The following is a 14,145-nucleotide window of genomic DNA, read 5'->3' as shown; positions in this document are numbered from 1 at the left end:
ATTGCAGCAAAGCCATGTACAATGCAGATGACTCTCCCTGTGGCTCTACGGTTCCCCAGGAGTGAATGCTGCTTGTCGGGACTTTGATGCAATCAACTGGTTTCCTTATATAGGACATTTTTGACCAATCTGTATAATCTGACTCAATCTGTATAATATGATTGAACTTGATTTTGTAAAGTGCCTTGAGATGACATGTTTCATGATTTGGCGCTATATAAATAAAACTGAATTGAATTGAATTATCATGGCATATTATGGCACAACATAATACTAGTGAGTGTCGGGAGAGAGAAGGCTAAATTCAAGTGACATACAAACATCAAAATGGTATCGGTGCCCTATTTGTTGGTACTCGCCGATGCTGATACCTCCATTTTAGTGCTAGATCGGCGCCCTGTCCGACACTGGTATCGGTATCGGTGCAACACAAGTATAAATACTTTAGAACCAGGTCAATGTGCTCTACTTTCTTAGTCTTAGTGAGGACGTGAGCAGCAGCGTTCTGAATCAGCTGCAGTTGCCTGATTTTTTTTTTTTTTTTTTTTTTTGGGCAGACCTGTGAAAACACCATTGCAGTAATCAATGCTACTAAAGATAAACACATGGATGAGTTTCTCTAGATCTCGTTGGTGTCATGGTGCAGCCTTGCTGACTGCACCCTAAGCATTTCCTGGCTCCTTCTTCCACAGTGCTGCCCTGATTAGGCACACCTGTCAGACTCTAATTAACTATCGACTGGCTACACCTGCTCACCTGGCTATAAGACTCACCTCAGTTTGTTCCTCATCGCCGGCTCGTCTTCGGTCAATACTAACACCAAGCCTGTCAAGTCCTGTTTGCTTCAGCCTTCACCTACACCAAGCCTGTCAAGTCCATTTCTCGTCCGTCTTGACTCGTCTGCCAAGTTAAGTACCCGTTATGCTGCGCTGTTATGACCCCCCCCCCCCCCCCCCCCCCCAGAGACACAATCCTAAGGCCACCAAAATGGGGGGGGGATCCATTTTGGTGGCCTTAGGATTGTGTCTCTGCTATTTGCGGATGACGTGGTTCTGTGTGAAGCGTCTGGGATGAGGATCAGTGCCTCCAAATCCGAGACCATGGTCTTAAGCCGGAAAAGGGTAGAGTGCCTTCTCTGGGTTGGGGAGGATGTGCTGCCCCTAGTGGAGGAGTTTAAGGATCTTGGGGTCTTGTTCACGAATAAGGGGAAGATGGAGCGGGAGATCGACACGCAGATTGGTGCGGCGTCTGCTGTGAAGCGGGCGCTGTACCGGTCCGTTGTGGTGAAGAGAGAGCTGAGCCAAAAGGCAAAGCTTTCGATTTACCGGTTGATCCACGTTCCTACCCTCATCTATAGTCACGAGCTTTGGGACATGACCAAAAGAACGAGATCCTGGATACAAGCGGGCGAAATGAGTTTTCTCCGTAGTGTGTCTGGGGTCTCCCTTAGAGATAGGGTGAGGAGCTCAGTCATCCGGGCAGGACTCAGAGAAGAGCCGCTGACCCTCCACGTCAAGAGGAGCCAGTTGAGGTGGCTCCTGGACGCCTCCCTGGTGAGGTTTTTCAGGCATGTCCCCGGGAGGAGACCCAGAGGAAAACCCAGGACACACTTTAGACAAATGTCTCAGATTATAAAAAGTTGACTTGATTACACATTTCATCTGTGCATAAAGTTGAAAATCGTTCTCACACCCAGGTTTGTTGCTGTCTGAATCAAATAATCTGATAAAGGACCCAGACCTTACATTATAATGCAAAAGATGCCATGTCATCCATGCATTGATTTCAGCAATACAATCTAGAAAGTGCATTATGGAGTACTGATTTCCCCAGTTCCAGTTGCATATAATTTTGGCTGTCATCAGCATAGAAATGATAGGTGACACCATATTTACGGAGAATTAAGCCAGGTAGAAGTAAACAGAGCAGAAACAGTAAAGGGCAGAGACCTGAGCCTTGAGGAACTCCACATTTAAGAGATGCTACTGACGGGTCAACAGAACCTAACCAAACATAACAAAAAATTCTCCTCATTAAATAAGGTTGAAAGCACTCTAAAGCAACACCATAGATGTCCATCCAGTCCTCCAAGAATGTTTAAAGGATCTGATGGTCCACTGTCAAAAGCGGCAGTTGGATCCATCAATATTAAGATAACACAGTGACCAGAATCTATAGTTAAAGAATGTAATTAAAACCCTTGACAGCACTGACTCACCACTATAGTGGGTTTTGAAACTAGATTCATAAAGGTGATGTTCATTTAAGTATAAAACCAGTTGATTACAAACAAAATTCATTAGGATTTAAGACATAAAAGGGAATTTTGAGATGGGTCTAAAATTAGATGTCACAACTACATGTTTAAGCATTAGGAGCCACAATGAGAAAAACCTCTTTAAAAAGATGAAGTTGTCTCGGATCGATTGGAGAACTGACAGACTTCTGAGCAGTAATGTCTTTTAAAAGAGGAAGAGTAGCATGCTCAAATTTATTATAAACAGCAGTATTTGTACGAGAGATGGACAGTTCAAGGGAAGCAGGACCAATGAGGGCTGTAATGCTCACAGCCTTACTAATAAAAAAGCTCAGGAATTTCTCACACAGTTCAGCTGAGGTATCCAAACCAGCTGATTGAGGGACATTAAGAACAAGGGTTAACGGTTGTCGTGATATTGTTACAGTTAGCTGCAATATTGTCTGAAAAATGTCTGTTTATTGCAGTTTTACCATTTTTCTGGTAGGAACGCCAGCAACCACTCAATGTCTGGTAGGACACCTATAACTTGTCCTTCTTCGGTCAAGCTGAAACTCAGATGGATAAAGGTAATTATGAAATGTATATATTTGTTACAGCTCATTATATATTTTTAAAAGTTTTATTATGGTTGTTACGGTTCATTATTTGCTTTATGATAATACAAAAATATTAAGTTGTAAAAAGCTTTTGAGGTTGCTCGACTTTGTTTAACCTAGAAAAACACTTTGAAAACTAGGTGAAAGTCTGACTTGGTTAGACCATCAGCAGATTCTGCTTACCCACTTTAAACCACATTCAGACATCTGCAGACGTCTTTGTGGGGAGATCTTTTCATCCAACCGCATTGTTTTAATACAAGGCAACGTCTTCCTTTTCTATGCCATTTTAAAAAGGTTTTGCTAACTTTTGCACCATCTGACATTTGGGAAATAAATTTTTTTGTATTTCCACTTTTTCAGCTTCAACTTAAATGTACTTATTGTCATTTGTCATGTATAATTTTAATCCGATATAAGGGAAAATACATGCATTTGTAGCTATCCCTTTTAACATTAAATATGGAAAATAGAAAATAAATTATTAATGCACTGCACCAAAGATTTCAGTGTGAGGTTATTCTACTGTTCAGGACTCTATGTATATTTATCAGTGAGTCTAATATATCATCAGATATGTATTTGTATCCATGCATCTCTAAAGAAACTTCAGTTTTTTGCAACGTCTAATGGATATTTGTTGCTTTGTCACGTTGTGAGAATGGGGCATAACCTACATCCACCAACAACATGCCGCTTTCTTCTCTTTACAGCTTGCTTTCAAGCTTCTAAATATGTGAAGACCACAAAGCAAACTTGACATTTAAATCTAGTCTTACCAACCCACCAATGATACAGAAAACAAGGCAGGAAGTCCTGTCTAACATTTCAACATTCTGGAGTACCTTCACCTCTGATACAATCGTCATGTAGACACATTTCCTTTTTAGAAAAGTGTCACATCCTCCTGTCCCACTTTGAGAGATAGAAATGTGTGGTCTGTGTAGCCCAGAAAGTTGAGAGGATAGTTTAGGCGACCTCTCTACAGTTCAGCAAACTTAACCCTCCCAGAGCAGCAGATGATCAGATGGATGCTCTGAGAATCAGCCTTTTACTGCTTCTGCCATGTTTTTCCTGCTTTTTGGACGGCAAAGGTAACGTAGAGAGACTAATTTTCTTCAAATTGCGTGTTGAGTGATGTTTTGCTGCAAACTTTCAGTTTCTGTTGGTAAAGTGTAATTTTAATTCACATTACAGGAATCAGATAATTTCTTACCGATTACATTTTACTGCTTGCAGAGACTCTTGTGAAAACAATCGGGATAGAACCAGATTTCACTCCAATCTGCACCAATGAAACATCAAATATCATCATGCTGATAGTGTGCAAAATCAGAACAGAGAGGAGCAGTGGAGAGGAATGCAGCCTGCTTTATAAGGATGAAGGCAACTTTACTAATGAGTGTGACTCCAGGTTTACTCTTTCAACAAGGAACCAAACTGTGTTTCTGCATTTGACCAGTTTAACACCAGCTGATAGTGGGAGCTACTCCTGTCAGTGTTCAAAAGCTGAAGGAACGTATTTTCTCCATCTCAACATCACAGTTAATGGTGAGAACATTTTTATTGGCTGAATCAAGCTTACACTAACTACATAATCTCAAGCAATGTTTTTTTCTTTTTCTTTTAATAAAGGCTCATTTTCTGATGATAATCCAGCAGATGAAGTTTGGAGCCATTCTGCAGGAGTGACTCTTCCTTTTGCTTTGATTGCTGCACTTCTCCTACTCATCTTACTTTTGGTTATTCTAGGATATATTCACAGAAGATATTACTGTCGGTGAGAAACTAATACAATATCCATAAATATATTTTATTTATACTGATTTCAATAAAGAATTTTGATAGTAATCTTTCTTTTAATGATTCATTTTCTGTAAATAAAACTAACTAAAGACACCATTAAACTGCCACAGATTAAGTGTGGTAGATAGAAGATAACAGGCTGTATTTGCATTTACTGTCTTAAAAACACATAATAAAGATCTGCATCTCTGGATTTAATTTCCTAACAGAGAGCAGCCACAATCAAGCCACCGTCATCCAAATGAGGTACTAGACATAAAAAACAAATGCATACCTTTCATCTATTCATACGTGCATATTGCAAACTTATTTTTTCTGCATGTGTTTTTCTGCAGGACTTCGTTGACATTGAGCCATACAGCACCTACATTCAGAAAGAGAATGGACTTTATTCAACGACCGTCTTGCCTAACTATTAAATTAATTCTGACAATATAAATAACTTCATTTGAATGGTCACCTTTGTGGAACTATATTTTTAATCCTTACTTATGTACAAGTTAACCTGGTTCAGGTCAGTTTGGACTGAAACACAATAGTTTCTATTTGCCAAAAGTGTTTTCTTCAAATTCAAAATACAAAACTAAGTTCACTGTGCCTTTCACAGAACATGGCTTTGTAAAGGTCAATTCACCCTCTTAGTTAAATGGAGACACACGCGAAGACGCATTTTATGCCAACACCTCAAATGCGATGCATCCTGGTGTGACATAACGGAAAAAAATCAAAAGAAGTGTTACAGTAGCAGCATCATGCTGCGTAGGTGCTTTTGCTGCAAGACAGACTCGTGCATTTTGTAAAACAGATGCCATTGTGAGGAAAAAAACATTATGTTGAAATACCAAAGCAGCATCTAAAAGTCGCTGCTCTGTAGTGGCCATCACAAAGCTCTGATGTCAGTCAAAATGAAAATGTGTGGGTAGAGCTGGAACGGTGTGTTAGGATGGCAGGCCACAAACCAGACGCTGTTTCAGCAGTTATATTAGAGGAAACGGACCACAGATCCAGCAAACAGAGGTTTGTGTATGCAAAAAAAAAAAAAAAAAAAAATTCTTACACGCTTATCACTGTTGGAGTCGCGAGGGGTGCTGGTACCTATCTCCAGCCGTCATTGGGCGAAACAGCTGGAGATAGGCACGCATATACTCACACCTAAGGAGAATTTAGAGAGGCAAATTAACCTAACAGTTTTTGGACTGTGGGAGGAAGCCAGAGTACCCATGCATGCACAGAGAGAACATGCAAACTCCATGCAGAAAGACCCAGGGTAGCACTCGAACCCAGGACCTTCTTGCTGCAACAGTGCTATCCACTGTTCCACTGTGCAGCCCAGGTGTGATCCAATAAAGGTAAAAATATAAAGGAACTAAGGATCTGGGAATGTCAAGACTAAGGAAATGTTTGTAATCAATTGTCAGGACTCAATGGGCAGCGCCGGTTAGGCCGCTGCCGGCCCTGCCTTTTTTCCTCTTCACAGGTGGCTGCAGTTTGGCAGAGGGGCGTGGCCCCCCAGTTGATCCTCGTTCCACAGCGTGGTGGTGGAGTACTTAAGTGGAAGGCTGTCAGCTGAACGACGCCAGAGTGTTAACCTAGTGTGGTACACCTCAGTTGGCCAGTCTTATGACAGCTCTCTCTTTCCCGACGCTTATCTGTTTCCTGTGCTCCAGGTTGCCACAGCTTCGGATGCCGCTCCGAAGTGCTCCCTCGATCCCGAGAAGTCTCAAGCCAAGTTTCACCGTAGGAACTCCCTCCTGGTGCTACAGCTGACAGCCGGCCGCCCGCTCTCACCTGCCAAGCCGATCGGGTCCTGCTCACCCTCCATCAACCTGCCTGCTTGCCTCACGGCCACCGTCTCCACCGAAATCCTGACGCTCCACCACTGGGAGCTGCTGACTGAGTCCACTCTCCTCCAACACCCTCCTCCTGGGGCGGATCCTAGATGCTCTTGCGGTAAGCCTCTCAGCCCATCGTGTTTTCTGCTCTGCTGTCGCTGGGACTAACCTCTCGCTCTCTGTATGTAGGCCGAGTTCACTACTGTGCCTCCCACAGCCCTCGGCGTACACCTGCGGTGTATCCAGCTGTCACTTCCACTGTAGTGGATCATACGGAGAAGAAATTTTGAATAAGGGGGTTTTGATATGTATATTTTGAATATACTTTATTATATCCATATATTTTTATTTAAGAGTAAATTAAAGAAATAAAATTATGTATACAAAGATAATTATTGATTTGGAGCTTCCTTATCATTTGTCACTCCCTTACCAATTTGCACGTTTACTTCCAGGTATGGTTCTGATCTCTGGTTGGACCACTCCAAGACCTTCCCTTTCCTTCTGCTGAGGGCACTTCTTTGTTTGATGCATGCTTGGTTGAAAATAAATGTTGCACCATTTTCAGTTTTCCAGCAGACTCTTGATGTTTTTAGGTCAAAGCTGAGAATATTTGGAGCAGTTATTGATTTTTATTTACCTTGTAACAAGTGGTACCTTGTCACTAGGGGGCGCGCTTTCACTGCTCCCATCAACATTGCAGGGAAAACTGTCAAAATAGTAAACATATATAACAAAATAAAAAGTAAGTATCACATTAATTCTCTCGTAAAATGTGTCTGACATTTAACTTTAAGCATTCCCGTTCCATTTTGGGTTTATTTAAAGCAATTTGTTGTGTGTAATTCTAAATAAGTATTTTTTTTAAATGGCTTCCATGTGACTTTATGCTGGTCTCTAATTGATTACTTATATATTGCCATAAGGGCACAGCTCTCTGTGCCTGTGGCCAATCAGTGCAATTCTTCATTCAATCAGATTAATTTGTTGCACCAGTCAATCAAAGGCGCAGACAGGAATATCCCTAACACGTATCTTTCGACATTTTGGTATTTATTAAAGGGGCCACGAGAAAAAAATAAAAAATTTCTGAGGTATTGGGGGTAGAATATGGTTTGCTGTGCACTGATGAGGCCGTGTTAATGTCCAAATGTCTAAACTGCCTTTTCTCAGTACACTAATGAAGAAAATTCAGTAAATTCAGATCCCTGCTATGTAAGTTACAGATTACAGCAGTTTATCCATTTTGGTCAAGACTGCTTTTCATTTCTTTGATATTTTAGCCTTCTACTTGCTTTATTTTTGTTATTTTAACATTTTTCTTGTGATTTGATCATGTAATGAATGCTGCTTGCCTTGTCTTCACACAGTTTATAAACCAAAATGATCCATAAAAAGATGTTTTCAGTTTATGTACTCTGAAGTGGAAACTGATATGCTCCTGCATATGCATATACATATACATATATTTTTGCAATGGTATGGTATGGTAATATTTTTATTTGGAGTGTCATTAAACAGTTTCTGCCTGCATATTTATTACCTAAATAGAGCAGTTACAGCCAATGGGTGCTTAGTTCCCTACATTTACTTTATTTGATGGAGAATGGTAAAGAAAACGTCTTTAGAAGGTCAAACTATGAGGCTTCGTGGACATCCTTTTTATCCCTTCTTAAAAACGATACCCTACAACGTGTACCCATTGTTGAAATTTGCTCTTTCCTCTTGGCCACAGAAAGTGATTCAGAGTCTTGCTGAACTATAAACTAAATGTCTTCTTGTGATCAAGAAACCAAGAATTAGTGTTATGGCAGCAGTAATTTAAAATCCTCCACATATATAGAGAGATTTAACAGGTAGCAATAAGGAGAAAGTTAGCACTGTTGTCGGAACACATGAGGGTGTGCAGTCCTACGTTTATGAGCCACAACATCAGAGCAGTTGGCCACATGTTCGCATGCTCCTCAACTCTGACCTTTTTATGATTAAAAATCAATCAGAACTGGCTGTGAATGATTATTGATCTTAGTTGTTAGGATCTGAATTACAAGACTTCATAAATATAAATTTGGTGTATAGCATAGCTGCTAGTCAGGGCAGATTGAAAACAAGAGTATTGTCTGGCTTGGTTAGCCCATGAGCAGACCCATCCCCCTTTAAACCACATTTAGACATCAGCAGACGAGAAATGTTTTCAGCATTTGCTTTTTAACCACATTTTTTAGATACAAGGCAATGTCTTCCTCTCTCTCCCATTTTAAAAAGGTTTTGCTAAATTTTGCACTTTATTACATCATTTTTATACTTTAATGAAAAACCACCACGGTAAAATAAAATAAAAAAAGTATGCTTTCAGTTGATAAAACGCAGATCTTCTTTCAGTCAAACTGTCTCAAATTGGAAAATCTGTCTTCTCTCCACCAGATTTCCTGAACTGATGCCTGTTTGTGTATCCCGCCTGTTTGTACCTCAACTTGATCATACCCCTTGTTTTTTTCTCAAATATCATTTCAATCTGATTGAAAGAAAAACATATGCATTTATAGATACCCTTTTTAAAATAAATGTGGAAATTTTCAGGAGGAGGTTATTTTCCTGTTCACTCTATACAGAGTCAAGGACTCTATGTACATTTATGAGTAATTATGAATGACGTTACGCAGCTGTATTTGCATCTGTGAATCTTTACAGAGACTTCAGTCTTCTGCAGTATCTGATGGACTTTAGTTGCATCTTGCTTGTCACATTGTGAACATGGTTGTGAGAAAGGGGCATAATTATGAGTGGTGAGGCACATAATATATATTAACCAGCATCATGATGTTTTCTTCTCTTTATAGCTTGCATTCAAGCTTATAAATATGTGGAAACCACAAAGCAAACAGGACACGTAGGCTTTCATCTTAACTAACCCACTAATCTAGCAGAGACAAGGCAGGAAGTCCTGTCTAACCTCTCGACGTTCTGAAGTACCTTCATCTATGTTAACGTCTGACCTAGCAGGCTAATGTAACACACAATAAAAAATTGAAACACACTTTTCACCCAATAAGATGGGTAAACATTAATTAACAGAGATGCTAAGAATCCTCGAGTTTATATATTCTGTTGTTTCAGAGTGAAGTGATGACGTCAGACACGTTTCCATTTTAGAAAAGCGTCACATCCTCTTGCCCCACTTTGAGAGATAAAAATCTGTGGTCTGTGTAGCCCAGAATGTTCAGAGGATAGTTTAGGTGACCTCTCTGCATTTCAGTAAACCGAACCCTCCCAGGGCAGCAGATGATCAGATGGATGCTCTGAGAATCAGCCTTCTACTGCTTCTGCCGTGTTTTTCCTGCTTTTTGGATGGCGAAGGTAACGTAGAGAGACTCATTTGCTTTAAGTTGCATTTTGAGGCCTTTGTTTTGCTCCAAACTTTCAATTTCTGTTGGTTCAGTGTAAATACATCATAATTGTAATTTACAGTATTACCGGAATCAAACCATTTCTCACTGATTACATTTTACTGCTTGCAGTGACTCTTGTGAAAACAATCGGGAAAGAACCATATTTCACTTCAATCTGCACCAACGAAACATCAAATATCATTGTTCTGATAGTGTGCAACATCAGAACAGAGAGGAGCAGCGGAGAGGAGTGCAGACTGCTGTATAAGGATGAAGGCGAATTTATTAATGAGTGTGACTCCAGGTTTACTCTTACAACAAGGAACCAAACTGTGTTTCTGCACCTGACCAGTTTAACACCAGCTGATAGTGGGAACTACTCCTGTGATTGTTCAAAAGCTGAAGGAATGAATATTCTCCATCTTAGTGTCACAGTCAACATCACAGGTAATGGTGAGAACATTTTTATTATTGGCTGAATCAAACTTATATTAACTATGTAATCTGTTGTGCCATTACGCATACAACTTTTCTTCAAGTATAAGAATTTATTAACAGAAATAAATGAATATCCAGAGAATATCACTATAAAATGTTGTTTATCTGAATTGACACTATATTTCAATCAACAAATCCTCTCTACTAAGCCAGTGAAATTTAACTAAATTACTAACCAAAATGAAGATTAAAGAAACTAAGGAACTATGTAATCCCATCCTGACTTCCCTTTCACTTCTCTGCCAAACCTTTGCCTTTGTGTCTGTTCGATCGACTTTGGGTCGTCTTGTTGTACTGAATTACTCCTAGGTGAAGCTGGTTCTTGGGGCAGGGGGCGATGAAGTGGCTGCTCTCAGTCCTTGGGAATCCCGCGCCTCCCAGGATCTTCCGTAGGCTGCTCTCAGGCTGTAGAGGCCGCTGTGAGTGAATCTCTGCGTGGCAGAGGAGCAGCTTGACTCTCGGGTCAGATTTTCTCCTGCACAGCTGCTTTGATTATGACGTTAGTTTCACAGAAAACAGACTTAGGCTGGCCAGGCCTACACATGTTGGTGAGTCCCTGAACTCCATTCGGACCCCAGTGGCCTTTTCTCTCCAGTGTAGAGCTTATCTTCACAATGTCCACAGACAAAGAGAAAGATGAACAGAGAGAGCCTGGATTCACTGCTGAGGTGGCAGTCACTAGAGAGGGAGTCTGCAGTTTTTCACAATTCTTGTGGCTTCAGTGTTAATGTTATTTTCCTATTGTCTAAATTTCACAACAATTCTAATAAAATATGTTTGTTTCTCCATACAAGAGTCTTTTCCAGATGACAATCCAGCAGATGAATTTTGGAGCCATTCTGCAGGAGTGATCCTTCCTTCTGCTTTGACTGCTGCAGTTCTCTTCATTATCATAGTTTCAGTAATTGTGGGATTTATCTGCAGAAGACATCCGGATCGGTGAGAAAATAATGCAACATCCAGAGTGTCCTCCTTTACTTAGAATTAAAGTACACAGCTAGGAATGCTGATTTTAAATGCCCCTTTTTGGTCTTAGCTCGATTTTCTACTGTTTGTCTTTGAAGTTGAATAAACCGTACCTCCAGATGATTAAACTTTTGCACTAATCTAGTACCCTTTGTATTTTAAGTGCCCGTTTAGGACCCGAAACGTCTGGATCATCTGTAAATGGATCTGCTGCCACTGTAGTGAGTAATTATACTTACTTTATAAGTTTCCATTTTTAGATGGTCACAATTGTAACTGTTTTGCAAAATACCACAAATAGGACTAGAAAACACAGAAATAACAGGAATTATTTTCTATTCAGCAAATAAACTGTCATTGAAGTCAACTTTTAGCTGTTTTACAGTTCATTTGGAGCTGAAAACGTGAAGCATCCAGCCAGTAATACATGCATTTGTTTTTTTCCATCATCCATCCATCCAGTGCTGGTTTTTGATATGAGCTATGTGGGCAGTCGCCCAGGGCGGCAATAATAAGGGAGAGAGGCACAAGCACCATGTTTCTTCCAGCATAGAGGGCAAATTAAACTCCCTTAATTAGTTTCTTTTTTTGCATTGAAATTGTTTTTATTTTATTTCTTATTTTTATTGTTTAGGATGAAGATGACTCGCATGAACTGCACAAAAGTTATCAGCAGCCGACAAGCAATCTCTACCAAAATGTTCACCAGAAACATGAAACTGAAATAAACAAAGTTTATGTTAACCTGGAAAATCTGCAAGTTAACAGGAATTATGAAATCTATGAAAACATTTAAATAAAGAACCCATCTTTTGAATACAGTTTTATAAACAGGCTGAGTTGTCTTGCTATTCTTTCTATCCATTGTCTTCCGCTTATCTGAGATTGGGTCGCAGGGCCAACAGGTCCAGGAGAGAATCCCAGACATCATTCTGCCCAGCAACATCCTGCAGCTCATTCTAGGGGACCCCAAGGCATTCTCCTCCCAGCAGAATGTACCAGGAAACCCCCAAAGGAAGGTGCCCAGGGAGAATCCTTATCATATGTCCAAACCACCTCAACTTGCTCCTTTTGATGCGGAGAAGCAGCGGCTTTACTATCATCTTCGCCAGAGAGAAATACTCTCACATGCGCTCTCCTCTAGCTCCAAGGAATTCAGAGCAGAGCAAAACGGAGTAACGTGGAGACAGTAGCCGTTGCTTTTCACAGACTCACGGCAGTGGCGTGGAACAGAGCGGAGACGTACAGTTAGGATGTGGAATCTGGGGGTAAGGTACTTAAACTTCTCCGCTTGAGGCAAAGAGAGTCCACCTTTTCTGGTCAAGGACCATGGCATCAGACAGAGAAGAGCTGACTCTCATCTTGGCTACTTCACAACAAGGCGTACCGCACCAATGCTTAATGGAGGTCATGGCTCAAAGAAGCCAGCAGAACCACATTATCTGCAAAAAGGAAAGAGGAGATCCTGAGGTTCCCAAACCGGACACCCTCCTCTACATGACCAACCTTGAGATCCTGTCCAGGAACACCGCAAACAAGACTAATGGTAAGGGGCCGCCATGGCAGAAACCAACACACACTGGGAACAGGCCAAACTTTGTGCTGAGAATGCGGACACAACTCTTGCTCTGGGCGTACAAGGACTGCACGACTCTCAGTTGCAACATTTTGCTGAGCAAAATTAATTGCATGACAGTTTCAGTTCTTTGGTTATTCAGTATTTAATAGTAATATGCCATACTTTTATGTAAATATTGGTAAATGTACTTGTTTGTGTTGACAGACTCTGTCACGTTATTAGAATAAAACATTGTTATCCATGGTATTTAAAAAAATATTTCATTTTCTTAAGGGTGAAATCTTTGCAAAGCTGTTTGCTTTGCTCTTGCAAAGGTCCACCCCCATTATAAGACCAGTCTCTTGCAACTTGGGCCTTCTCTTGAATCCTTTATTTATTCTGCAAATTCCTCTGCTAAACTTTCTTGTAATTTTAAAGTGCCTTTCAGCCAGAGGATGTTGTGCTTTATAAGCTCTTCAATCAACAGATTACAGAAACAGGTCAAGTTAATGGATGCTAATTTGTAAAATGATCTTTCTGACCACAAGTTGTCTGTGAAACTCAAAGGGCTCTCAGAACTGACCGTGAACAATTATTGTCCCAAGTCATTATGAGCTGGATTCCAAGACTTAAAAGGTAATCATAAAAAAGTGAGCATAGTGTAGCCATTACGAGAGCAGCTTAGAGCAGATTGATAAAATGGTGAAAGTCTGGCTTTGTCATGAACGGGGACAGACGGACCTAGTATTCGAACCAGACAAGTGGATATGATTAAAGAAGGTTTATTAAAGACAGAATGTGGGTGAAAACTGGTCGACAGATAAGCAGTCTGGCTAGACGGGATCAGGCAAGCTAGAAAAATCCAGAAACAGGCTAAGACTGATACACAAGTCAGCAAGCAGAAACAGGCAGGACAATCAGATACAGGGATAGGGCTGGCTCAGATAACTAGAGACAATCGGGTCGGCATCAACAGGCAATCAGAAAAGAACGCTGGATAAGACTCACCAAAAGGCTTGAATGATCTGGCAGAGAACGGAGGAGGGAGGCAAGTATAAATAGAGCAGTGACCAGATGAACAGAGTAGGAAACTAATTATTAGGAACAGGTGGAGCTAATTAGAGGAAGGGTGGTGACTGAAAGTAAACTGAAGCTGATTGGATGGTGACTGGTAAAGGGGAGTGACAGGCAAACAGATAGGATGGTGACTGAGATGTGAACTGAGCTGACTGAATAACTG

General features: G+C 40.7%; 2 protein-coding genes across 3 annotated transcripts; both read left to right on the top strand.

Moving 5' to 3' along the window:
- Window positions 1–3,832: 3,832 nt before the first annotated feature.
- LOC118557824 lies at window positions 3,833–5,811 on the top strand. Of its 2 annotated transcripts, none has more exons than XM_036128232.1 (5): window positions 3,833–3,950; window positions 4,096–4,407; window positions 4,516–4,636; window positions 4,872–4,908; window positions 4,998–5,811. In XM_036128232.1, the coding sequence occupies exons 1-5, from the start codon at window positions 3,884–3,886 to the stop codon at window positions 5,079–5,081; spliced, it is 621 nt and encodes a 206-aa protein (XP_035984125.1). In that variant the 5' UTR covers window positions 3,833–3,883; the 3' UTR covers window positions 5,082–5,811. The 2 variants fall into 2 exon arrangements, with proteins under 2 accessions (XP_035984125.1, XP_035984124.1); XM_036128231.1 differs by having other exon boundaries at window positions 4,492–4,636.
- A 3,560-nt stretch (window positions 5,812–9,371) lies between these two features.
- LOC105922616 lies at window positions 9,372–12,164 on the top strand. Its single transcript, XM_036128229.1, has 5 exons — window positions 9,372–9,851; window positions 10,013–10,330; window positions 11,176–11,320; window positions 11,511–11,568; window positions 11,982–12,164. Exons 1-5 carry the CDS (start codon window positions 9,785–9,787, stop codon window positions 12,141–12,143), a joined length of 750 nt encoding a protein of 249 aa, XP_035984122.1. The 5' UTR covers window positions 9,372–9,784; the 3' UTR covers window positions 12,144–12,164.
- The last annotated feature ends 1,981 nt before the right edge of the window (window positions 12,165–14,145 follow it).

This window comes from Fundulus heteroclitus, chromosome 24 (genome assembly GCF_011125445.2).
Source record: "Fundulus heteroclitus isolate FHET01 chromosome 24, MU-UCD_Fhet_4.1, whole genome shotgun sequence".
NCBI classification, from domain to species: Eukaryota; Metazoa; Chordata; class Actinopteri; order Cyprinodontiformes; family Fundulidae; genus Fundulus; species Fundulus heteroclitus.
Note: the sequence above shows the minus strand (reverse complement) of the source record. Positions and strands in the feature narration are given on the sequence as shown.